The sequence below is a fragment of the Zingiber officinale genome, chromosome 8A (genome assembly GCF_018446385.1).
Source record: "Zingiber officinale cultivar Zhangliang chromosome 8A, Zo_v1.1, whole genome shotgun sequence".
Lineage (NCBI taxonomy): Eukaryota > Viridiplantae > Streptophyta > Magnoliopsida > Zingiberales > Zingiberaceae > Zingiber > Zingiber officinale.
This window is the reverse complement of record NC_056000.1, coordinates 18303341-18330168: the sequence shown is the minus strand read 5'-3', so window position 1 is coordinate 18330168 and position 26828 is coordinate 18303341. Positions and strand designations below refer to the sequence as shown.

Here is a 26828-nt window from a genome sequence, read left to right as displayed (position 1 = left end):
TTGGAAATTCATTTTGAAATTAAGCTCCTTGATGATGAGTCTTTAACTTGTTAAAATTTTGGGCTTCAACTTTCAACTTCTTCTTCTTCCTTTACCTCTTACTTCTTTTGGCGGTTAGTCCAATGAAGAGTGGTCTTGCTCTAATACTACTTATTAGGACACGTAGAGAGCTAGGGGTGAATAGCTTTGTTCACTTCTTCGATGATGACTTGTAGCGGAAACTCAAAGCAAAGACTCCATAATGCTAACACCTCTCATTTTACATGGTGTCCACCTTCTTAAGATGACTAATTCAAGGGTCCACTCCTCACTCTCACATATGCACTATGAAAACCTCCTTCTTGGAGGCGGAGAAGGCTTGTGCAAGCTCAATCACAAGAAATGCAAATAAGAAACTAAAACTAGGTTACAAAAGAAATAGAAAACTACTTTACAATATGAACCTTACTTTGCTTGCTCTTTTATTGCTTTGGATTGCCTCTTAGTGGTGAAAAATGTAGCAACACTTCTTCTTCAAACACCCAAGAATCGACGGCGAAAATCCTAGACGAACTCCCCTTTATATGGACAATGTTTGAACTATATTTCGCCTCATAATCGATTAGGCTTTCCTCTAATTGATTGTTACGTCAGCCGACCATTCAACAACCTGCAGAATGACACTTTTTCAAACTCCTAATCGATTGATGAGTCATACCAATCGATTCGGCAACCTCTAATTGATCACCCCAATCAATTCAAAAGCTTTCTATTTGTGAGAGAAAATAGCCTAATCGATTGCCATTCCCAAGCTCTTTGTTCTCTCACGACAAAGACCCTAACCGATTAGCTCAATTGATTAGGAAAGGGTCAATTGATTGTCTTAATCGATTCACCAAGCCTATGTTCTCTCGTGAGTCTCAAGTCAATCGATTGCCTTAATTGATTGCCCTTGTTAGTGAGAAATCCTGTCCAATCGATTAGATTAAGCCCAATTGATTCCGACCCTCACTGTGTTTTCACAAAACACTCCCAATAATAGATAAGACACTCTGTCTAATTGATTAGAGTAGGCCCCAATCGATTAGGCACGATTGACCTTGGCTTAATCGATTAAGCTAGTCGATTACTTAACCCTAAACTCTGAACTCAAGTTTAAGTTTCTTTGTCCAACCCCAAAGTTAATCGTAACTCGTTAGAACTTCCCGTTACTTAGCATCTAGTCAACCTTGAACTGTCAGGGCTTTTTCATTGCCTAGCCCCGCTATAATTTCTGATTACTAAGTGTGGTCTTCTTTCACTCACTTGGATTTTCCTCTTTCCTAACCTCTAGTTAGGACTAGTCATTTGGTGGACGTCCACTCTGCCTACCTCAGTTAGGACTTTCTCTTGTCTAACTGCAATTAGGATTTTCCTTTACCAACATGTGATCCTCCTTGATCTACTTGGACTTTCTTTGCATAACCACAGTTAGGACTAGTCACTCGGTAGACTTCCAACTTGTCTAACCTCAACTAGGATTTTCCCTTGTCTAGCTACAGTTAGGGCTTTCCTTTGTCAAAGTGCGATTCTCGACCCACTTGGACTTTCCGTTGCCTAGTCTTGTGTTAGGACTTTTCATTATATAACCATCAGGACTTTTCGTTACCTAAGTTTCAGTTATAATTTTTCTAGACAAGTATTCAGTCATTCCTTGACCTACTTGACTTCTTTTTCACATATTATCAAATATCGAAATTTAAGCTCAAGTCAACTTAATCTTGAGCCAACTTAAGTTTAGTTAATTGGTTAACTTTAACTTGAGGATGATTATACCAACTGAGGAAATAGCCGGGGCAAAAACATTATGAGTTTACCATAAAACTTAATATAAAATAATAAACTTAATATAAAACTTGTGACAATTTACAAATAAATTTATATATTAACATATTTAAAATTTTAATTATAAATCTAATTCTCTAAACCTTATTTATCAACTTGACAAAAGTTTGTAAATAAATAAGTTTGAGTACCAGGTCACAATTCAATTTGTTTATGAGAAAATTTATTTACTCTATTAATATTTTTACATGAATTATAAAAACAATAATGTTAGTTAATCTTAAACAATTAAAAAAAAGGTTTCAATGTCATCGAAGTTCAGCTGTGGAAGAAAGTTTAAGTGATGATAGAATGCCTCATTACAAAGGGGCAATTTGAAGAAGTTTTATTGTGTTTGTGGATAAATGAACAACTCCTATTCTACAACAATACCATTATTCTTTCACAGAAACAGACTGATCTAAGCATTTTCTTGCCAGTGCCTGAAGCTTAGAGGATGACAAACTAAACCCTACACAAGAGTTTTCTTGGTCTTTCTTCGTTTTGGTGTATGATTACCAACCATAAACTCACAAGGAAATGTGACAACCGTGGTTGAATTGAGATGACCGATCTGTGGGCGGAGCAGGCTGGATGGCCGACGGCACGGTGGCGACGGCAGTAGTAGCATTGGGGGCATGGAAGAAGGGAGGCTGATGCTGCTGGAACTGGTACAAAGGATACACTGGCATCGTTCCGGCAGCAGCGACCAATCCACCAGTATGTCCCATCCTCTGCTCAAATCAAGATCATTTTTTTTTTTACTTTTAAAATTTTCGAATTTTCATTTATTAACTAGTCATTTACCCCGTTGTAACTGAAGTCTGTGATGCAACGAGGAGAGTACCTGGAGAAGTCAGCCAAAGAATTGATGAGTCTCGATCCAAAATACAGAAGCCATGTGATGTTTTCTAACTGTTTCGTGGTCTCTTTCGGAATCTAGTAAATTACGATTTGTCGTCGCTGGTGCATGGAATTTAACAGAGGCATAAAGTTGATCCTAAATGGCTGGCTGGGATTTAAAAAACGGGTTAAAATGTGAAATTTGCTCTACTGGTTTATGGCTCGGGAGCTCCGGCGGTACAATTCGGCCGACCCAGAACGGGTCAGAAATCACGTGGTGTGCTCCTGTGCCACGCGACAAGGGGCGCTGATTGTGCATGTGCCAGCGGAATCCGGTGGATTCTCTTGACCGGCACCGGGATAAGGTGAACGGAGGAGATTCTTTACCTGTAGCCGGCGGTGGGGTAGAATGGGAGCGCATTGTGGTAGTGATGGAGTTGGAACGGAGGAGGCGACGATGGCGGCGGCGTTATGGAGGGGACGCGGTAGTACCACTGCGCTGCTGCTGTCGGCGGCGGTGGCGCCGATGACACTCCTCTGGGTCCCATCGCCATATCTTCGCCATGTCGAGCACAATAAAGAATAAAGATCGCTTCACCCAAACGGTCTCTTTTTAAAAGACGGCGCATATATTGGTTCGCATGGGACGGCGCGCGATACCTGGTGGCGGTTGGTGGTGTTGGCTGTGAGCGGAGAGCGGCACCCGAGTGGACGGAGGCTCGGGTCGGTGGCCAGCTCGCTTGGCGCCGAGGGAAGCGAGGTTGCAGTTGGCGCGACGGCCGTTGATTACCGGCGTCGCGTCTTCGCACGCATGCTTCGCCGCCTCTGCTTCCTTGAACGTCACCTGCCGTTCGCAGAGGCAGGCGTCGAAGCCAACTTAACGACAAACATTATTTACATCTTTTAAAGGAAATAAGATTAAAATGCATACAAAGCCGTAGCCCTTGGAACGGCCGGTGTGCTTGTCGGATATGATGACGGCCTCGAGGATGTCGCCGAAGCGGTCGAAATGCTCGCGCATCGCCTCCTCTCGCGTCTCCCACGCCAGCCCTCCCACGAACACCTTGGTCAGCGTCGTGTCCCCAAACTGCTGCCCCATTCGCGAATCCTTCCACCACGGACACTGCACAATCGAATTGTGAAGTGATGAATTAATGGCGGAATGGAGGAGGGGGGAAGGGTTATAAATTATGAGGAAGGGAAGAGACAGGGTGTGTTGGCGATGCTACTGCTAGTCTGCTACAGCTTGGTTTGATTTGAGGGTGTTCGATGGAAGTTAAAAGGAATGCATGTTTTGTGAATATAAGAGGATAAATTAAGCAGAGAAGACATGGGCACTCCGAGGAACGTGCTTCCCAGTTCTTCTGGACCGAATCGAGTGAATCGATCGAAGGAAGCTTCAGAAAGCTAAACCAGGGATCCATGCTGTACACCAGGCAGGCACGTGATCACCTGCCCCTGTTTTTTCTAATTATTTTTATTATTTTGTTTTTTTTTTCCCTCAGTAATTAGGACATGAAGCCCTGCATTAAGCTCGGACCAAATCATGAGAATCATGTTAGGGGTGAGAGTACGGACCAGCTCAAGAGCTGGAACTTAATATAAACTAATCGAGTATTCATGGCTTGGCCAGTCACGTACAAGCTGTTGGATCAAATAACGACAGACTGCGTGCAGCAACGGGCATGCAGTTAATTTGGAATCCGCCATTTCCGGCGACACTATCATCGAACAAAACGAGGATTAAACATCGGGCACTGCTCGATCGTTTCGACTTAGTAAAATTGAATACTTCTGAGTGGTCAGCTGTTAGATTCTTATCTTTATTGCTTCGCCATATCCTGCTGCTCTGTTCTAAGGTCATAAGGTGGACAACCGTGGAACAAAATCTACAGGAGGAGACGATCGAGTTGTTGTGTGGGAGAGAATGGTGGGCTTGTAGTGTTAACTGAGAAACTCGAGCTGTGAGTTAGCTGGAGCAACTGGTTAGTGAGCTGGCTGAGAAAATTAAAGAAGGGAGGAAAAGTGGCAAGTGGTGAAGAGTGAAGACCAAAAGTGGTGGTTATTCAATAATTTATGGAACGGAAATGAGCTGGTTCACAGGCGGCCAATGATGGCACCGACCTCCACCATGGGGAGGACTGATTCCATTGTTGTGGCTCGTACAGGTCAGTTTTTTTTTGGACCATGTTAAGTGTCTCCTGCGATCTGAGGACTTTGCCACATTCCAAAACTAAATAATTTCTCATGCCAAATTTATAATCGAAGAATGGAATAAAGAATCACTCGACTTTGAAGTATCAATGACAAGATGAAGAAAACCACCTAGATAAGTAAGAGCTGAATGATCTTTGGCAGAAGGATCATTGATCTTCCACCCTTAAGATCTTGAATATAGCTGTATATTCCTTCAAATGGGATGTGTAATTAAAGGATGTTGAACTTCTGGATTGTCTATCGAGAATACTTCTCGATTTACTCTGATGATCGGTAGAAAAATTTCATAAAATCGTACTGATCACTTCAGGACTAGCTAAACTTATCATTTTTTGAGTATAGCTGTATATAGGTGATCACTCTTGCCACATTGAGTATAGCTGTAGATAGGTGATCACTCTTGTTGTGTTTAATAATGATAAAGCTCAATAGGGGAAGTCCACATGAAGGAAACTCAAGTAGTTGGAATCTTGAAAAGTAGTAATTAGAATAATAGAGGCATGGAAACTATTTTAAGATAAGCAATCAACTATGTGATATCAGTCCAAACCTTAACAAAAAAAAGAAAGATGGTCAACTAAAATGAAAGTTCAAAAAGTATTTGAATATGCAATAGTCATCTAGCAATTAGTATCTCCACGTGCCAAAATAAGTGCACAAGCAGCTTCTGGTACGTGAATACAGAGACATATATATTTTAGTTATTTGCTAAAATATGAGCCAGATGAACAAAAAAAAAATGTATCAAGGCAGTATGAAATGATTCATAGTTTCAATCTACTAATCAAATTTTGGTGCAATAATGTCTCAAAATGGTAAAATTCAATCAATTTGATGTATCAAATTTACAGTTTTTCCCTCTAATTGCACCACAGATCTAATAGATATTACAATGAACCACAAAACACCAAGGACTCCCCATCCAAATTTATCTGGAAAAGAAAAACCTAAATCCGTGCATAATTAAATAACTAATGCAACTACTCTTAGTAACCATGCGAATATTGGCTATTTTGTTGCTAACGTTGTTGATTTAAACTTAAAAGCCTGCAACGCTAATTTGACATTTTGTGGGTTATTGCAATCCAAGCATAGTTTAAAGGCCCATTTTAACCGCAAGGCCGTGGACCGGATTTTGAACCTGTGGAGCATGGTCCGATTTGAGATGATTCATCCGAGTCAAGCCCAATTATCGATAGAATAAGGCTGGAATCAATCCTACTCTCTAAATAAAACTAAGTTAGATTTACGTTTTTTATTTTAGAAAAAAATAAAATTCACAATTTTTGAAAATAAATCAATAAATATTTACATTTTTTTAAGAAACCAAAACACGGATCCCACCACATTGATCGCCGGATTGTTCCGTCTCATTCAGTCGGTGCCCAATTGGGTCGACCCGTCGTCATCGGAGCGACCCATCACGAACACTTACTCCATTCCGCACAGACACCTCACGAAACATCAAATCAACCACCGGACCGAATCCGGCCCACACCCAGCACTTGCCATCCACCTCCTGCGCCGCGCCGCGCCGCGCCGCGCCGTTGGCAGAGCTCTTCATCCTTCCTGCCTCGAAACAGAGCAAAGCAAGAAAATTAAGACGTAACATAAGACTTGGCCGGGCGACACGGCGACACGAGAGAACACTGGACGATCTCCAGTTTACTAGCATTCCCGAGGCGTACGGCCACGCTTTGCCTTCTTCCCCGTTGTGTGAGTGTCTTCATGCTTTCATCCCAATGGTCGATGATCCAAAGCCACTACAGAAGCCCGGAGGGATCACGAGAACCACCACGTTTCGCCTTGCCACCACTCGTGCAGTGCATGTTTTTTTTCCTGGTTCCATTTGATTTGATTCGGTCGGCGACAATAATTAATTGTAGCAATAGATGTAGGAAGGAAAGAAGTGATATTAATTGAACAATATTTTATTACATTGGAACGGGAACGAAAAAACAGAGGTATCACTGTGGTGGGGAGGGGACGTGGGTGGGGCTCGAGTAGTGAAGCCGATTGTCGTTGACCTGGGCGGGCCAGAAGCAGGAGGCGGCCTCCGGGACAGCCAGCTTCGCCGCCGCCCGCCACGCCGGCTCTGACTTGCTCCGCGGCAGCACTAACAGCCGCTGAGATTCTGACCCTTTTGCCTCGTCGTCCTCTACTTGATGTTCCTCTTCCGCTTGCGCTTCCGCCGCCGCCTCCTGTGTTGTTTCTTCTCCGGCAGCGGACTGCTGCACGAGCTCCTCGTCTGGAGGTAACGCGAACCGGCCGGTGGCGAGCGAGGACGCCCGGTTGTGCGGCGCTGACCGGCAGCGCATCAGGAGGAGAGCGTTCTTCGGCGGAGAAGACGATGTCGTCTCCGATGACAAAGGCACCGGTGGCTCCTCGCGCACGACCACCGCCTCCCCATTTCCCCCTTCGCCGTCGTCGTATTTTTTATCCGCTTCCTTCGTAGCGCACGTGATAAACTCCGGTAGCTGTGGCGACTTAACCGGATCCAGCTTCTTCCTCTCTTTATACTCCTCGCTCCGGCCGGATTGGATGCAGCTCCATCTCCGCCTCCATAACCAGAGACGGTGTCGGCCACCGCCGCCGCCAGGGGGCGTCTTAAACACGACACAGAGGAAAGCCTTGTGAAAGCAGTGGCAGGACACGAGGCAGGAGTGACTCCTCTGCTTCTTGGCCGAAGGCGCCTTCCTATGTTTCCCCCACGGTGTCCTGTTTTTGTTACGCATCCGGACTTGACCGATGCACGTGACCTTGGGCGACGAAGGCTCGCCCTCCTCGGCGGCGGCGGCGGCCACTTCCACCGCCGCCGTGGCGGAACGGCCACGGCTCCGACTCTGCGACACGAACATGGGGCTGGACCGCGCGGCGGAGGCGGAGCGTCCGCGGCTACGGCTTCCGATGGCCTTGCCGTACAGCAGGCGCGCGAGGCCGATCGGTGGGGGCAGCTTCTCCCTTCCAGGGCTGGAGGAGACCTTGACACCGCCGGTCATCAGCATTTTGGATGCGGCGAGAGGAGGAGGAGGCGGCGGCGGAAGAGGAGAGGCAGAGCTATGGCAGGGGTGGTGGAGTGTGGTCGTAGCATGAGCTTTTAAGTTCTGTGCTTGATGGACTGTGCAAACTGTACTGGCAGCAGATAAGATTTGGTCTTCTCCTTGTTATCTTCTACTTCTACTGCTTATAAATATATTTTCGCTATTAACTCAGTATCTTTAATAAAAGTAAATAATTAAAAATAATTTTTTATTTTTTATTTTCATTTCATTCCTAAGTTCATTGATTTGTGTTTGGGTAGCAAATTAACGTATGGTGGGGGTGTCGTCAGGTGTGATCGGATGGATCAGCCATGCCACTACCAAAGTTTGGTATTGGCACTTATCCTATCACAATGCAGATCTAACATTTCCATTTAATACAACATTATTATCATGTATTTTTGTTCATGTATATATAATGTCGCGTTTGGGTCAGTCTAGTTGGATTCGATTCCCATTGGATGCTTCAAAGTCACATTGTCCAGCTCCCACCTAGCACGAGGTGGTCCAATCTCAGCTGTCAACCGGACTAATCTTATTCAATGCCACTAACAGTACTATTTTACTCCACTGATTAGACTCTGTTCGGTGGCTGAGTGGGTCCCGAAATCCCCACTCAAATCCAACTAAAAGACTGAAGGTATTCCGGGTTTGTTGTCAAAATAGTTAGTGGGTCTTTGACTTTTATCCTTCAAGATTTAGGTATCTTACTATTTTTAAATTATTTTAATCCTAACTGTCTGACCAAAGTCTGACTGGAATAAAGAGTAGGAGTTTGATTGGGAGGAATTGGGAACAGTTTGCCATCTTCAGCTACATGTCTCCGATATATATTTTTTTTTCTGTTATGACAAAATGCTACATGGATGAGATAGAATTACAATAGAAATTAAATCTAATATATTTAAAAAGGTAAATTAATTTTTTATTTTTAAGTTCTGGTTATATTTGAGAAACGTTATGTTAGTTTAGATTTATGTATTACCCGGAAAAAAAAAACAAATAACAAAAAAAAAAACTATGACGTGTTAGCGATAATTGGGCCTTAGCCCTCGGCCCGTTGGTAGTCCCATAAAGAAGCCGCAGAATGCGGCTATCTGCCGACGGTGATTGGGCATTGGGATCTTGCACGTTATAGAAACCTTCGTATCTCGGGCGGGAGCCATCTGCCATTTGCCATTGTACTTACTGAATTGGAGAACTCGTTCTCCGTGCCGTGATGACGAGCAGGAATTATCTCTATCGAGGTTTGGGGGAGGAGTTTTCGCCAGTTCGACCCAATGCTTGATTGCAGGTTAGTTTTGTTTTATCTTAGTTGCTTGCCGATTTCAAGTAGGTGCACATCAGTGGATTTTTGAATTGACACATTGGTAACAAAACCTAGTTGATGGTATTTTTTATGCTCCCTCGAGTTCCTCTTCTTCAAAAAGTTATATTGCTTTTTCAACTCACGAGATCCGTTAACTCGAGTGATGATAAGACAAGTTAAAACTTAGCTGGCTCTATCGACTGTATGATCATTCTGACACTCAAGTTAACTAAGGTAACGTTTGGTTTATGGGTTTGGGAATGAGGGAATGGATTCATTCCCAAACCTTGTGTTTGGTTAATGAGAATAGAATCAAGATTTTGGAATGAAATCTAAAAATTTGGATATGGATGAAACTCACCCCCTCTCTTGGGTTTTAATGGAATATGAATGTAATTAAATTTTAAACAAAAACACCCTTAGTATATTTATTTTTTTTAATTTCACACACTCTCTCTCATCATATTTTCTCTCTCCTTATTTTATTATCACATTTCCTCTCTCAAGATACTTTCTCTCTCCTCATTATCTCTCTATATTCTCTCCCATCATACACTCTCTCCTTATTTTCTCTCTCTTCATTCTCTTCTATCACATTTTCTCTCCCATTACACACTTTCTACTTATTTTTTCATCATACTTTCTCTCTCATCGTACTTTCTCTTTCATCATACTTTCTTTCTCCTCAATCTCTCTTAGTATACTCTCTCTCCTCATTTCCTCTCATCACACTTTCTCTATCTTTATTCTCTCTCATTACACACTCTCTCTTTATTTTCTCTAATCACACTTTCTCTCTCCCCAATCTCGCATTTTCTCTCATCACACTTTCTCTCTCTTCATTTTTCTCATCATTCTTTCTCTCTCAACCTATTTTATCTCTCATCATACTTTTTCTCTCCTCACTTTTTCATTTTATCTTATAATACTTTCTCTCTCTTCATTTTTTCATCACTCTTTCTCTCTCAGCATATTTTCTCTCTCCTCAGTCGCTCATTTTCTCTCATCATACTTTCTCTCTCTTCATTTTTTCCCATCACTCTTTCTCTCTCAACCCACGTTCTCTCTCATCATACTTTCTTTCTCATCACTCTTTCATTTTCTCTCATAATACTTTCTCTCTCTTCATTTTTCCCATCACTCTTTCTCTCTCAGCACACTTTCTCTCTCATCAAACTTTTTCTCTTCTCAATCTCTCCTATCATGCACTCTCTTCTCATTTTCTCTGATCATACTTTCTCTCTCTTTATTTTTTTCTCAACACACGTTCTCTCCCATCACACGTTCTCTCTCATCATTTTCTCTCATCATATGTTTCTCTCACATTCAACTTTCTCTCCCATCTAATTTTTTCTCTTATTTTTCTGTAAGGGTAAAAAAGGAAATTTAGGTTCATTCCGATTGAAAATATTTAACTAATCAAATATCATTTTTAAGAATGATACCCAAGCTCATACACATTCCCATTCCATAATACTATAATACTCATTCTCATTCCGATTTCTAGGAGAGAATCAAACGCTCCCTTAAGTTAATCATGCAAAAAAGATAGATTTTCAGGAAGCTAGAAGAGAGGACAAAAATCTTAGTGGAAAAGAGTTGTCTCGCTTACCCAATCATAAAAAAAAATCATTGTGACTGGAACTTACCCCTCTGATGTTTATACAATTGCTCCACATGAGATGCCTTACATTCTCTCATTTCTACTCGTACTTCTAACAACCGTTAGTTGCTTTTCTATTTATCATCCTCATTGTGCAAAAAGGCGGATCCCGCCGCCCAACGGCCCCCTAGGCCTGGCCCCACAGGGATACTAGGAGGAGGTAAATCAACGGTGAATGCTGGCCCGGGTAAAGCGTGGTGTCTCCGGAATTTAACACAGCCGGCCCGGATTATTCATCCAGTGCGCGTCCGTGGACCTTCGACCCTACAACTCATTGTGCAAGGATGCCACACCTTAACCGGTTGATCCAGCCCGCGGGAGCTTTTATTTATCATCCTTACATATTTGGAGGAAGACAAACAAGAGACAAAATCTGACGATCTTACCTTTTTCTCATTCATCAAGTGTCATATGTTCATAAGAACACATCTAGGGATCATATCCAACATCCACTACTCCGTCTACTCTAAAGGTGTCACATACTTCTAAACAAAAGCTTCGAAACTGAGGGTTCGATGGAAGCTAATTCTGGTAGTAGGTGGAAGTTTACAAGATAAATCGGATATCTATTATTGAAAAGGGGGAAAATGATTGTTATTTTTTTTTTTTTGTCTGTTGAAAAGTGGGTATTGATGTTCTGCCAAAGTTGACCTATTACACCATTGGTGGAGTTTGATTGGACATTGTCATATAAGAGGTGGTTCGGAGTCATCGTTAGTAGAGGGCCCAATTTAGGTATTTACTCATTTCTCTGAATGGAAGGAAAAGAAGGTAGTTATTGGATTCCCATAACAGGAGAATTTAAGAATTGCCAATCCTACATAGAAAAACCATTAGATGTGGTTTAAGAAACTTTGAGAGACCTTGGATGTAAACCCTTATTCTTAATTTATGTATGCTTTCATTTAAAGACCAATCTTGAACTTTAAATCATGTTGCAAATACTATCCTTAAGATTTTATTTAATTTGGTATCTAAATTATACATCACAACGACCAAATATCCTATAAAATTAGATAAAACTAATTGTCTATACTTTGTACTGAGTAAAGGAAAGAAGAGCAAGAATATGTTTTCTTTTTCATCCAACTTAATCCTTTTATAGATAATCAAACACATCATGATATTGAAATGACCAAAAGTTACGACTTTTCTTAGAAGTTACAACTTTTCCAAAAATTGTGACTCTTCCTTTAAGTCTTTTCATTTATTTAAAATATCCAACAATCCTTAATCATTTTCAATAATTGAAAAATACTTTATTCATAAATCATAAAATACATCTTGATGATTTGTGCATCAATAATGATTTCTCTCGATTGAACCAATATCTTAGTGATAGTTTCTTATAGTTTATAAACTATTTTGATAGATAAGCTTTGAACTAAAGGTTTATGTAACAAACCACATGAACCATCACACACAGATTTACTTCTTTCCAATTATTATAAACAATATACATTTTGTGTAATGCTACGATCCTTTCATAAATGTATCAAAATTAAAGTCCAAAACTTTAATAGATAATTCAATCTTACATTCGTATAGGCAAGTTCTCAAATTCTCCCATCATTTGTGGTATTTTCTAATACTTGTTAAGAATTACCAAGTTCATCCTCACTTTATTAGCGGAAATTTAAACACTTATCTTTGATATAGTGTTTCAACTTTTGTTACATGTACTTTTTACTACATTAAATCCAAGACTACGCAATGTGATAGCGTTGGATTGAGGTTTCCATTGTTGAAGGTTTATATCATGGACTTCAACCCCATCTCAATAGAGATTCTTTCAACTATATCTCTAGTTAATCCTTTTGTTAAAGGATCAACTCAGTTTTATTTGGATTTAACATAATCTATGGTAATAACTTCACTTTTTTTTCAAGTCCTTAACCATATTATGTCCCCCTTCAATATGTCTTGACTTTCTATTATAGACCTCACTATAAGCCTTGACAATCATACTTGCGCTATCATAACGTATAATTATAGGAGAGATAGACTTTGGCCACATTGGTATCTCATACAACAAGTTTCTTAGTCATTCGGCTTCCTTGCTAGTTGCAACTAAAACTACAAACTTAGTTTCCATGGTAGAGTCAGTTGTACATGTTTGTTGCTTGGATGCCCAGGAAACAACTCCACTACCTAGAGTAAAGATTCAACCACTTGTTGAAGAGTAATCATTTTTATTTGTTATCCAACTAACATCTGAGTATCGTTCAAGTACTAAAGGATCTCCCTTATAGCTTATTGATTGGTGTGCAACTGTCATTTGTGCAAATAAAATTAATTAATTTTTAATCAACTGAACCTCTTAACCTACACTAAAGTAATATAGAAGAGGACCAGATCGTCTCTCACGTGGAACTAATGATATGATATTTGTTTTCAGATAAAATTGAACTAGGTGTTTGTTTTGGGGGTTTCTACACCTAATGCAATAAAGAAAATTCTATTTAACCAGCAATGGTAAACTCATAGTGTATTATCACTCTACGCTATGAATAACACTATAAACAGAAATAACATGTGAGAAATGAAACTAAAATCCTATCTAACTATCGAAGACACACTTGAACTGCATTGTCACCCTACGACACACGAACATCTATCAATAGACATAACATAAAAATATAACAAATAACATAAACATGCATAACAAAAAAAGGCAATAGTAAAACAAGTACAATTAAACTAAACAAATTTAACAATGACTAAACAAAACCTAACTATGTATAATTGATAATCTATATCACATTGTCACACTGTGATACAGAAATAACAATCATGCATAGTGAAACTAACAAAATGCAGCACTAAACAATCAAACATGCATCATAACATAAACATAAGATCAAACACGAAAGTAAACTAACAACTAAACATAAAACATTCAACAGGAAAGTAAACTAAATTATCTAAACCACTCTTCCACGATCAACTCTAATCGACCACCCTTCACCGTCACACGAAAGGCCCAGATCTGGAACTCCTAGAGCGGCAGCAAGAGCCTCTGAACTACAACTCCCCACAGCACAACCCATATGAAGTTGACAATTTAGATGGATAAGGAACAACTCAGATTTACATCACCGACAACAGACCAACTCAAAATTCTAGCACAACAGGAACCAAAGTTGGATTTGCTCTGTCAGAATTATGATGAAGGAACAATGAGGTTGGTGAAGCTTCTGCCGGACAAGGATGCAAGCACTGAGTTTGAGGAGTCTTCTACTTCCGCAATACCGTTCACAGGGGAAACACTTGCACTTAGTGATGGATTCAGAAAGGCTTCAGCCAGAGAAGATGAAGATAGTCGGCTTCCTCCTTAGAATCTTCTGCTTTCGCAACGCCATCCACTGAGGAAGGGGTGGAAAAGGGGTTCCTTGCCAGAGAAGAATGCTCCGCCGTCAAGAAAGCCCTAATTAGGAGTCGCCGCCTTTTGTCGAGAATCGGGAAATGAGAGGGACTCACTGTGCCAGTGCAGAACTACTCTGCCGGAGATGATGAACACTAGTAGAAGTCATCATTCATAGGATTCGCCGGCGTTGTCATCAGTCACTGACTTGAATAGATCGGAGAAGAGGAGCTTGGGGGTGTCGGTCATGCGGGAGAGGAAAAAGAAACGTGAATAATGAAGAGGAGAAGAAAACCCTAGCCCAATTGTTTATTGTTCCTCCGCTTGAATAAAAGGAAATGAAGGGTTTTCCTCCTTCAATCTGAGTCGTCCATTTTAACGAGGAAAATAGATAAAGATCTGACCGTCAGACCATGAGATGAGCGATTTAGATCATTTGAAGTTAAAATTGAGACTAATTTAATCAAACATTCCATGTAGCTCCGGATCTGGGTGGAGGGCTGGATGACTAGATCTGAGTGAAGGAACACGATCTCTTTACATCTAGATCAACGATTTATATTGATTCAACTTAATCTCCTCCATTTGACCTCCAAACCAAGCCATATTCGATCCGACTCGACCATAATCCATGACTTTTTAGATTTCCTACAAAATCACAATAAAAACATAAGATTTAGTTCCACAATTGTAAGAAATTTATAATTAAGTTCAAAATAAATTTCTACTCATAAATCATGATATAAATACAAATTTATCATCCGAGAAGGTAAAAATGCCCACATCAATTACCCTAAACTAAACTTTTAACTTAAATTTTACATTTTGCATTAAAAAAACATCCGCATCAGGTACCCTACTCATTCCCTAAATATACATTTTATGAATAGTAATTTTTTTAATTTAGGGAATGGAATCTATTCCCTAAATATTAAAATACTATTTCTCTCTCCTCCCTTTAATAATAAAAAATTTCTCTCTCCTTCCTCTAATAATAAAAATTTCTCTCTCCTCTATCTCTTTCCTCCATCTAATAATAAAAAATATGAAGGAAAGAGAAAAAATAATATAAAAAATAAATATATGGTAAATTATAGGGAAACTGATGTATCATATGATGAAAAATGGATATCTAAATTTAATAAAGTAGTTCTTTTACCCTAAATTTTAGATTTTGGATGAGGATACTGATGTGGATGGTCTAAGAGCCAAAATAATAGATAAAAAAGCTAGTTATCAACTCCTCCATTGTTATTCTTCCATGTCTTGTGCAAATGAATAAAACGAGAAAGATAACTAAAGATGTATTCATATACAATTCTCAATCATGCTTAGAAAATAGTGAAAAGAAAGTTATCTATAATTGCCAAATTCAAATGACTCAAGCAATCATGGATTCAATTCATACATTGATTAACAAACATGATAGCTTCAATGTATAATAGATAAACTGAGAATGATGACAAAATAAATCTCACAAGGTAAATGATGATGACTCTCCTTTTATATTCATGCAATAGTGGAGCTCACTCATGCTACTTATGATTTATGTACTACCATATGCTTGCTTATTTTCTACTCTTCACCACTATCATATACATGAGAATGCACAATAAAATAATGAAGGCATTATTTGAAATATAAGGGAAACATGAATAAAAGCAAATGATAGTGTGTAAGAAGAAATGAGGAAGATAAAGTAAAGTAATGTGGAAGATATGGGCATAATGGAATATTACATAGATGAGTGTAAGAAAAAACATTACCCCAAAAGTAATACATCAAGACTTCCAAGCTAGCTTTCAACAACTCAATAAACAAGTAAACAACCACTACTATATATTTTCAATAAAATCTACTCATGATATACAATAAAATCTACATATTGCTACAATAGAGATTGTCTCTCTCAAAAATTATATCACAAAGGAGTATAAAATGACATATCATGTCCAAAGCATTTCGTTTTTTCTTTTGTTTTTTTTTCTTTTCCTTACGTTTATGTTCTTTCCCTCTTTTTTTTTTGTTTTTCGTTTTCTAATTTGATTTTTTTTCATTTTCTTCTTTTTTTTTTCATTTTTTTCTTTTAACATGTCAGGCACTTTCCTACCCATCAATAATAGCTCTACTAAAAATGATAAAGAGAATGGTTCACCTATGGTGATCAAGCATGACTTACTTATACTTTCCCCTAAATTCTACTAAGCTATTTCTCTCTCACACACTTAAACTTTTGTTCATCCCGAGCAAAATACTCATTCTAAATTATCCACATCTAAATGTGTAAGAAAGTGAAATAAATGGAAGAGAGAAAGAATGACATGACCAAAGATAAGGGAATTATTCAAGTAACATGTGATAATAAAAAAGATGAATAAAAGCAAGTGAGATAGCCTTCATAAAAATCATGCAATCTTCTGATAATATGGTCTTGAAAGAATTAAGCAAGTTCTAGAGTAACGTTAATCATAGATGCATCACACATAAATGGGAATAATAGGATTAGAAAATCCTCACTAGGTATATAAAAATTAGCATCTCAATCTACCAACATGAAATTCATCACCAAGTTGTAATCATATGTAATCCAAGAATCCAATTATGACAATACATCTCCAACTTGACAATTAAATTTAACTCACTTTTACAATTTCTAAAATGATAAAAAGAATGCATAGGAAATTTATTATGAAAACCGATAAGACAAACTAAAAATGAACTACCAAGCAGAAGCGAACAATGTAAAGAAATATATACAAGCGGAAAGAAAAGAAAAAGTGAGATGGAACAGACACCCTTGAAATTCTGGTGGTCGAAGTTGATTCAGTTCTCTAAGCCATGATGGAAGTGGAATGATTGTAAGTGAAGTGAGGTCCTCTTCCCTCACCACCGTCTCCTTAAAAATTTTCTTTGGTAGTCAAAGACGGTTCAATTGGAGTGTCCACTCTAGAAGCTTCATTATTGCATACAGAGTTATTGCATACAGAGTTATGACCTTCTTCAAATACTAGAATGCATCCTTCCGTGATTGACTGTGAATGAAATGTCTGTAGAAATCCTATGTACTAAAAAGAGGATGCAATTCTTATATGCATGATGTGTGAGATGAGCTAGAAATAATCTCAATATTAACAGAGCATGAATCGAAAGATGTGTCACATCTAATAAAAGTAGAATGAATTACCTCCATGGAATTTTCTAAACATTATAAAGAAATATCGACCTTACCATACTGAAAGGTACTTGGAGGGTCTAAAACATTAAATATCGACCTTACCATACTAAAAGGTGCTTTGGATCAGGAAGTCGTACAATCAATGGAAGTGATTCTTGGGTCTCTCCTACACTTCCATTGTTAATAATTAGAATAACAGGCTCGACTGACTCAGGAGGTAGTGTAATCAAAGGAAACAATTCTTAGGGCTTTGTCTTCACAACATTAGTTCCTACACTTCCATACTTATCATCATCACCTGCAACATTAAGAATATTTAGAACAGCAATATCATCAACAATAACATTATCAGGATTAACTATAACATCAGATATAAAAAACTAGAAGAGTCATGTAAAGTAACTGAAATAAGGTCAGGAATAGCTCAAACTCTACAATCCATCTCCTTGGAAATTAATGAGGTATGTTGATCTGATAGCAACTGTAACTGTGTTGATGAATGTGTTCTTGGATGGAATTGGATTTCTTGTTGTTGCAAAAATTGTTGTGACTACTCCCTAAAATCCTGCTCAGGCTACTGATACTGAAAATGAGGTTGGTAGTACTAGAGCCACTCAGAAGTCCCTTGTTATGCATTCCCATACTTGAATCCTGCAATTGAATTGTACCTGTCCTGCTAATGAAGTTGATAATACTGGGGATCAGGCTGATGATAATGGATCCTGATCGAGAATACACTGACAAAGGAATGAACATCTTTGGTAATCATCGGTCTAGTCTCATACTGCTGATAATTTGCTGTCATAATCTCAATAAGTTCTCTGGCCTAAGCAAATGTCTTATTAACTAGAGCTACTCCACTAACTGCATCAACCATACTCCTGTCTATGGGAAGCAATCCCTCGTAGAAGTACATAATTAGTAGTTGATCGCTTATCTGTGCTGAGGGCAACTATCAACAAATTCTTTAAATCTCTCCCAAGATTCTTGAAACGGTTCTCTTGTGGATTACTGAACTCCGCAAATACTCCCTCTAAATAACTACAATCCTAGAAGTAGGAAAGAACCTCACCAGAAATAATTTCTTTATCTCAAACCAACTGGTGATAGAGTTGGGTGGGAGATACTACTACAACCAACTTTTGATGAATCTGCTAGTGAGAATGGAAATGTTCTAAGTCTAACATCATCTCTTGATATACCATATGGGTTCTATGTAAAGGATACCATATCCAATTCTTGTAGACGTCTATTGGGATCCTGATTACTAGAAAGTCCATGAAACATTGGTAATAGATGAACGATTTTTCATAACTCAAAGTCTACCTTCAAATCAGAATATCTAATGCAGAATAAATCATCTGACAAAACTAGTATCTAAAGCTCTCCAAGAGTCTTTTCAGTATTGTTCTCCATTTTGCTTAACAAATCTAAGGTCTTGATCACACTGAAATACTAAAACTGCTAATGGCATACAAGAGATTTCCTGGTCTTACCTGAAACACTCATGCAAATATAATTAAAAGACATAGGAAAATATACAGGATAAAATGCACACATACATGAAATAAATAATTAATCCCTAACAACATTTTGAATTTTTTGCAAACACCAAAGAAATAGAAATAAGAGAGAATAAAATTGAAAAGAATGAAATGCAAAATATTGAAAAACTAAAATGGTGGTCTAAATGATGAAATGTGACCAAAATAGGTCTTATTCATGGTGTAGCTATTAGTATTCTCCCCTTGCCCTTTTCCTCCAACCTAAAAAGTTCAAGAGCAAAAAGGGAGATACTAACAATTACATCGAAAGAAAAATAAAATAACAAAGCAAAAAAGTAAGAACAAAATAAAGATAAAACTTATTTACAGTCTAAAAACAAACGAACACTACTAAGTTTCCCAGCAACGATGCTAAAATTTGATTAGGTCGCAACTGCCATTTGCGCAGATCAAATTAATTAATTTTTAATCTACCGAACACCTTAACATATACTAAGGAAGTATAGTAGAAAACCGGGTCATCTCTCACACGGAACTAATGATAGGACGTTTGTTTTCAGACAAAATCGAATCAGGGGTTTGTTTTGGGGGTTTCTACACCTAATGCAATAAAGGAAATCCTATTTATCCAACAATGGTAAACCCATAGCGCACTGTCACTCTACGCTATGAATAACACCGTAAACAAAAATAGTATATGAAAAATGGAACTAAAATCATATCTAACTATTGAAGACACACTTAAACCGCATTGTCACCCTATGACATAAGAACATCTATCAATAGGCATAACATAAAAACATAACAAATAGCACAAACATGCATAAAGAAAAAAACAATAGTAAAACAAGTGCAATTAAATTAAACAAACTTAATAGCGATTAAACAAAACCTAACTATGCATAATTGATAACCTATATAACATTGTCACACTACGATATAGAAGTAACAATCATGCATAGTGAAACTAACAAAATGCAACACTAAAAAATCAAACATGCATCATAACATAAACATAAGATCGAACATGAAAGTAAACTAACAACTAAACTTGAAACATTCAACAGGAAAGTAAACTAAACTATCCAAACCACTCTTCCATGATCAACTCCAATCTACTACCCTTTGCCATCACACGAAAGACCCGGATCTGGAACTCCCAGAGCTGGTGGACAGCAACACATCTGACAGAGCCTCTGAACTATAGCTCCCCACAACATAACCCATATGAAGTTGACAATTTAGATGGATAGGGAACAACTCAGATTTGCATCACGAACAACGGACCAACTCAAAATTCTAGCACAACATAAACCAAAGTCGGATTTACTCTGCCGGAATTGTGATGAAGGAATAGTGAGGCTGGTGAAGCTTCTGCCGGAGAAGGATGCAAGCACTGAGTTTGAGGAGTCTTCTGCTTCCGCAACACAGTCTGTAGGGGAAACACCTGGCACTCAGTGATGGATTCAAAAAGGCTTCAGCTAGAGAAGATGAAGATAGTCGACTTCCTCCTTGGAATCTTTTGCTTTCACAACGCCATCCACAGAAGAACATCCACTAAGGAAGGGGTGGAAAAGGGGTATCTTGCCAGAGAAGAATGCTCCGCCATCAAGAAAGCCCAAATTAGGAGCTGCCACCTTTTGTCGAGAATCAGGAAATGAGAGGGACTCGCTTTGTCGGCGCAGAATTGCTCCGCCAGAGCAGATGAACCCTAGCTGAAGTCATCGTTCACATGAGTCGCCAGCGTTGTCATCCGTCATCGAATTGAGTAGATCGGAGAAGAGGAGCTTGGGGGCGTTAGGCGTGCGAGGGAGGAAAAAAAACGCGAACAGTGAAGAGGAGAAGAAAACCCAAACCCAATTGTCCACTGTTCCTCCACTTGAATAAAAGGAAATGAAGGGTTTTCCTCCTTCAATTTGAGTCATCCATTTTGATGAGGAAGATAGATGAAGATCTTGTTGGTGCAATCGACCTCTAGAGTTTTGATGTTTGACAATATACCTAAGTTTGGTCAATTTGACCAAGGGTTGATTCAAACAGGATTTGATATTTGGAAGAGAGAAGTCTAGTCAGGACTAGATGACTAGCAAAGGTAATTCCTAACCAAAGGATAGGCAGGTGAGAAGTCTACTGAGTGACTTGTAACGACCCGCCTTCTACTAACTAAGCTGTAAGGCCGATCGTCACATTATGCTGTGCTAACTAATCCATGACCATCATTAAATCTAAGTGCGGAAGCTGTACTAATTAAAATTTTTACTAAACTATTATCATTTCTTGGTTCTACATGTACTAAGGGTGTAATCTAAGCTATTCATGACATCTATTACATCCCCCAACGGTCAAGGAACTTAACTAAGGGTTTCTAGCTAATATAAGGCCTCCCAATCGATCCACCGATCGATTAGAATGGTCAAATCGATCCGGAGATCGATTCAGAGGGCTACTGTATCTGGGACGTGGGTTGGATGGATCCAGTGATCGATCCAGCACGCTACTGTGCTCGGGCAATATTCTGGATCGATCGGCTGATCGATCCAGACTGGCCAATCGATCCAGTGATCGATCCCAGAGCCTTCTGTTCACGACAGAACTTGCTGGATCGATCAGCTGATCAATCTAGAGGCCGACTATTCGTGAGTCCAATTGCCCAGTCGATCCTTCGATCGATTGGAAACTCTCGAATCGATCAGTTGATCGATTCGAGTTTCTGATTTCGTGCCAAAGGCCTGATTTCAGCACTTGTTCGTGCCAAAGTTACTTATAACTATTCTAAACCAAATACAAAACATTCTAACATCATAAAATAGTGTTCTAACATAATAGAATGCATGATTAACTAGTTCATAACATTTAACTTACGAAGGTGCAAAATAACCAAAATGCTGAAAAGTTCTAATGCTTAAACAAGCTTGCTGAAATTCCCTAAGATCTTTATTCCAAGTTCCATCCACACACATCTTCATCGCATTGCCCTCCAGCCTCCGCTAGTCCATCTTTCCCTTATCTTTATCTGCAGTATAAGGAAAAAGTATATGTAAGCTTTCGCTTAGTAAGAAATCATCTACCTCACAAAAACATGCATTCGATGCAATATGCTTTTAAAACATGCTATTTGAAATACGTACTGATTAGACTAAACATGGCATGCTATCATACATAGAGATCAGAGCTAGTCATGGCATACTATCATCTAAAGCATGTGTAACATGAAATGAACGTAAAGCTATCATACATAGTCATAAGAGTGAGCTGAGCTGAAGCATGAACTGAGCTAAACTAAACTAAGCTAATACTGAATTTAAACTGTATACACAACTGATTTGTGAGAGTTTAAAAACTATACATATAATAGATGAAAATATATAATCATGCTGCTAATGGGCCCGACAACTGTACGTGCTATGCGCGCATCCCTAACTAGACCCGGGTTTACAAGTCCCGAATTTAGTAGGGCTACTAGGTTATCTAAACCTAGGGACGACTGTGGGAGCCCAACCCAATGGATATCTAATCCAGTACAGTTGCACTGAAAAGTAAAATACTGAACATAAGCTAATAAATCCTTGTCTTACTTTTACTAGGTTGTCTAAACCTAGAACTAGGTTATCTAAACCTAGAGGCGACTGTGGGAGCCCACCCATTGGACATCTAGTCCTGTAAAAACTGGAGCAAGGCTAAATAAGTATAAAATGCTTCTATTGCATTTATCTAAGTTACTAAAAATTCCTAAGTTGCATTTTTCTGTGCTAACCATTTAATCGAACACTTGGTATGCGCTAATTCGCATCCTCTGTGTCAATAGTCTACATATTACTAAACTAAGACATGGAATTCACACGAAAGCTACTTATACTGCAGGTGAGGGGTTTCTTACCTCCTGTTCGGATTTTCTTACGATTCTAATCGCTAGATTTCCGGAGGAGACGATCCTTTCGACGATCTTCTCGCGTCTATGCGTTCCTCTCGCGGAGGGGAACGTTCTCGTGCTGGAGTCGTCGCCGGAAGGTGCTCCTATGGTCCCTTGGAACGAGACCCTAGCTTCCTTGTGGTTGGCGCCGAGAGAAGAAAAAAAGGGAGAGGTGGCGTCGGTGAGGGTTTGAGGAGAAGAAATCCCGATCAAAAATAAAACCCCACTTAATAATTTCCTATTTATATTAAGTGGTAATTTCGGCCCAACTTGAATATAAATTTAATTGTTTCCCTTTCCTTTCAGCACGGCCCTGCTGGGTTCACCCGGTTACTAAAGCTATCTATAAGTCGTAGGACCCAATAGCTCTCGGCTTCAATTCCCGTGTAGGCTATTTTCGTTTTCTATTTATTTTTGCTACTTTCGCTATTCTAATAATTTCATAAAAATATTCTAAAATTCCATAAAAATCGTAGAATATTTCTAAAATAATTTTGAGAATTTTCGGGCGTTACAGACTAGTTCTAGCTAGAGGTTAGGCAAAGTGGAAGTCCTAGTGAGTGAAGCCAGACCCTAGTGAGTGAAGCTAGGTGATGGAAGTCCTGGTGAGTGAAGTCGGGTCCTGGTGAGTGAAGCTAGGTAGTGGAAGTCTTGGTGAGTGAAGTCGGGCCCTAGTGAGTTAAGCTAGGTGGTGAAAATCTTGGTGAGTGAAGCCAGGTCCTAGTGAGTGAAGCTTGGTAGTGGAAGTTCTGGTGAGTGAAGCCGGGCCCTAGTGAGTGAATCTAGGTAGTGGAAGTCCTGGTGAGTGAAGTCAGACAATGGAAGTCTTAGTGAGTAAAGTTGGGCAGCCCTAGGAGAGGTAACCCTTGGTTACCTGTTAACACTGTCTTACTTTACTGTTTTATCTATTGTCTTAACTCAATGTTGCAGGGAAGTCCAGCTAAGTCAACGGACCGATCGGATAGCTGACATGAAGTCCAGACAGGTCGATGGACTGATCGGATGTCTAGCAAGATGGTAAGTTAAGGTAAGTCATTGGAGGAGAGTGACTTTATGAGGATGTGTTCCCCATTTGAGGGAACAATAGATGTTGTTCCAACTTAGATCCATTTGGAAAATCTAAGTTGAAATCTTGATTAGATTCTGGTCTCAAGAAGACAGAATTTAATTACTACTCTACTTGTTATACTGTGCTAATTTTGTTTTGCAGGGTAGTATAATTTTTTTTACCTCGGACTAACTTGCAGGAAAATAAGTCTGTTGGAAAATTGGGTCCGGGCGCCAAGAGGGGATCCGGGCGCTCGGAGCTAGTCCGGGCGCTCTGAATGCCAAAAGTTATCTCATCGCCAACTTGGAGTACGCTGATTGGATAGGCTGACGTTACAGTCCAGGTGTCCGGAAGGGATCCAGGCGCCTAGAACTGCCTATATAAGCAGCCTTCACCAGGAGCATAGGACAACAACTTTCTTCTGCAATTGCCTTCTTGCGCGCTGCTCCAAAAATGCTCCTGCGACGCTGTGAAGCTTCTCCGACAACCTGTGACTCTGATTTTTATTTCCCTTGTTGTCGGTAACTTTATATTTCTTATACTCATCGTGTAATCCTTTTTGCGAACTATTAGTGGATTGCCCAATGAAAGCACTCGACGAGTGTGGGCCTTGGAGTAGGAGTCGACAAAGGCTCCGAATCAAGTAAAACTTGGTTTGTTAGCATTGTTCTTATTTTTCTCTTCCGTTGTGTACTCGATTTAATTCTCAATTTTCGACGATCGCTATTCACCCCCCCCCCCTAGTGTTCTTTCCGATCCAATAGATCTGGCCCTCAAATCATGAGATGAGTGGTTTAGATCATTTGATGTTAAAATTGAGACTGATTTGATTATGGTTCATGTAGCTCTAGATATGGATGGAGGGATGGATGGCAAGATCTGAGTGAAGGAACAAGATCTCTCTAGATCTTGATTAACGGTTTATATTGATTCAACTTGATCTCCTCCATTTGACCTCCAAATCGAGCCAAATTCAATCTGACTTGACCGTAATCCATGGCTTTTTGAATTTCCTACAAAACCACAATAAAAATATGATATTTAATTCTACATTTATTAAAAATTTATAATTAAGTCAAAAATAAATTTCTACTCATAAATTATGATATAAACACCACATTTATCATACGAGAAGGTAAAAATGTCAAGTCCAAGAGCCAAAATAATAGATAAAAATGCTAGTTATCACTTATACTATAATTTATTGTGTTCTTGAGATATCTCAGAATTTTGGTAACACCTAACAAATGTTATTTGCTGGGATTACTTGTATACCTACTTAACACCCCTATTGCATAAGGAATATCCGAATGTGTATAAGTCATGGCATACATCAAACTTCCTATCACTTGTGAATATTCCAACTGTGATACTGTCGAACCCTCATTCTTGACATGGTCAATTTTAGGGTCCAAGGGAGTTAAAGTCGGCTTACAATCATAGTGATTGAATCTTTTGAGAACCTTCTCAATATAATGAGACTGTAAGAGTAGGATTGATCCTTATTCTCTTTTGATCTTTATGCCTAGGATGATATCGGCTTCTCCCATATCTTTCATATCAAACTTACTTGATAGCAACTTTTTTGTTTCTAAGACTTGTTCTAAGTTTGGACCAAAGATCAATATGTCATCCACATACAAACATATTATGACATCTTTACCATTTGAATACTTGCTACATATATATTTATCTGATTCATTGATTTTGAATCCACTAGCAATTATTACTTGATCAAATTTTTGATGTCATTGCTTTGGAGCATGTTTAAGTCCATACAATGACTTCACAAGTTTACACACATTGTGCTCTTGTCCAGTTATCACAAACCTTCCGGGTTGTTTCATATACACCTCTTCATCTAACTCACTATTCAAAAATGTAGTTTTAATATCCATTTGGTGGATTAACCATTTTTGGATTGATGCAGTTGCAAATATTACCCTTTTGGTAGCTATGCTTATAACTGGTGAGTATGTATCATAATAATCAAGACTCTATTTTTGAGTATAGCCTTTGGCTACCAATCTAACCTTGTATTTGTCTACAGTTCTGTCAACTTTCAATTTCTTTTTAAAAATCCATTTACAAGCCACTGGCTTGGAACCGGAAGGAAAATTCATTAGAATCCAAGTATTGTTTAACAATATTGAGTCTTGATCATGTCTGAAAGTCGAAGAGACGAAAAGATGGGGATGTGGCGCTCACGCTGACCTCCTGTGGATTTCGCACGGACCTGCAACATAGACTACGTCAGTGCCGAGCCAGGGAATGTTGGTTGCTACTCGGAAAACCTAGAGGTTCCATTGTACAAAAATTTTGTACAAAGGTCTGAACCTTTTCCTAGCTACCATGTGTTCTTTTAAATTAAATTTTGAATCGCCTGCGACGAGTTCACGTTCGATCTCCTGCGGAACTTAACACGTTCGATCCAAATCACCTTAAGTTATTAATTCCATTAAATATTAATTTCCATAATTGGTTCCCAGTACTGACGTGGCGAGGCACATGGCCTTCTTGGATATGGGAGCAACCACCACCGACTAGACAAAACCTTTTATGGAAAGCTAATATTTAATTTCCTAAAATAACTTTAGGTTAACCGAAAGGAACAATCAAATCACAAGGAAAAATAAATCAAAAGAACACAACATCGAAAAACATATTCGAAATACTAGAATCGTAAGTCTCTTGTAGTTGGTATTATTTCCAAAAATAACTAGTATGATGCGGAAAGAAAAATTACTAGTTATACCTTTTAGAAAGACCTCTTGATCTTCTACCGTATTCCTCTTCTAACCTCGGACGTTGTGTGGGCAACGATCTTCCAAGATGAGAAACCACCAAACACCTTCTTCTCCTCCTAGCTAGGTTCGGCCAAAACAAGAAAGCTTCACCAAGGAAGAAGAAA

General features: G+C 39.1%; 2 protein-coding genes across 2 annotated transcripts; both read right to left on the bottom strand.

The window, feature by feature from the left end:
* Positions 1–2167: 2167 nt before the first annotated feature.
* On the bottom strand, positions 2168–4023 carry LOC122011622 (probable RNA-binding protein ARP1). Its single transcript, XM_042568003.1, has 6 exons — positions 3894–4023; positions 3617–3808; positions 3346–3529; positions 3073–3241; positions 2650–2689; positions 2168–2576 (listed from the first exon to the last, which is right to left on the bottom strand). The coding sequence occupies exons 2-6, from the start codon at positions 3782–3784 to the stop codon at positions 2373–2375; spliced, it is 765 nt and encodes a 254-aa protein (XP_042423937.1). The 5' UTR covers positions 3785–3808; positions 3894–4023; the 3' UTR covers positions 2168–2372.
* Positions 4024–6869: 2846 nt separating this feature from the next.
* On the bottom strand, positions 6870–7901 carry LOC122010571. Its single transcript, XM_042567092.1, has one exon. It carries the CDS (start codon positions 7899–7901, stop codon positions 6870–6872), a length of 1032 nt encoding a protein of 343 aa, XP_042423026.1.
* Between the last annotated feature and the right edge of the window lie 18927 nt (positions 7902–26828).

Excerpts from the sequence above, each read along its gene's own strand:
- LOC122011622 (XM_042568003.1), bottom strand. The coding sequence starts at position 3,784 with ATGGGGCAGCAGTTTGGGGACACGACGCTGACCAAGGTGTTCGTGGGA. Across the intron at positions 3,530-3,616 it reads GTTCCAAGGGCTACGGCTTT|GTGACGTTCAAGGAAGCAGA; the intron begins GTATGCATTTTA and ends TGCGAACGGCAG. Across the intron at positions 2,690-3,072 it reads TACCCCACCGCCGGCTACAG|GTACTCTCCTCGTTGCATCA; the intron begins GTAAAGAATCTC and ends TGACTTCTCCAG.
- LOC122010571 (XM_042567092.1), bottom strand. The coding sequence starts at position 7,901 with ATGACCGGCGGTGTCAAGGTCTCCTCCAGCCCTGGAAGGGAGAAGCTG.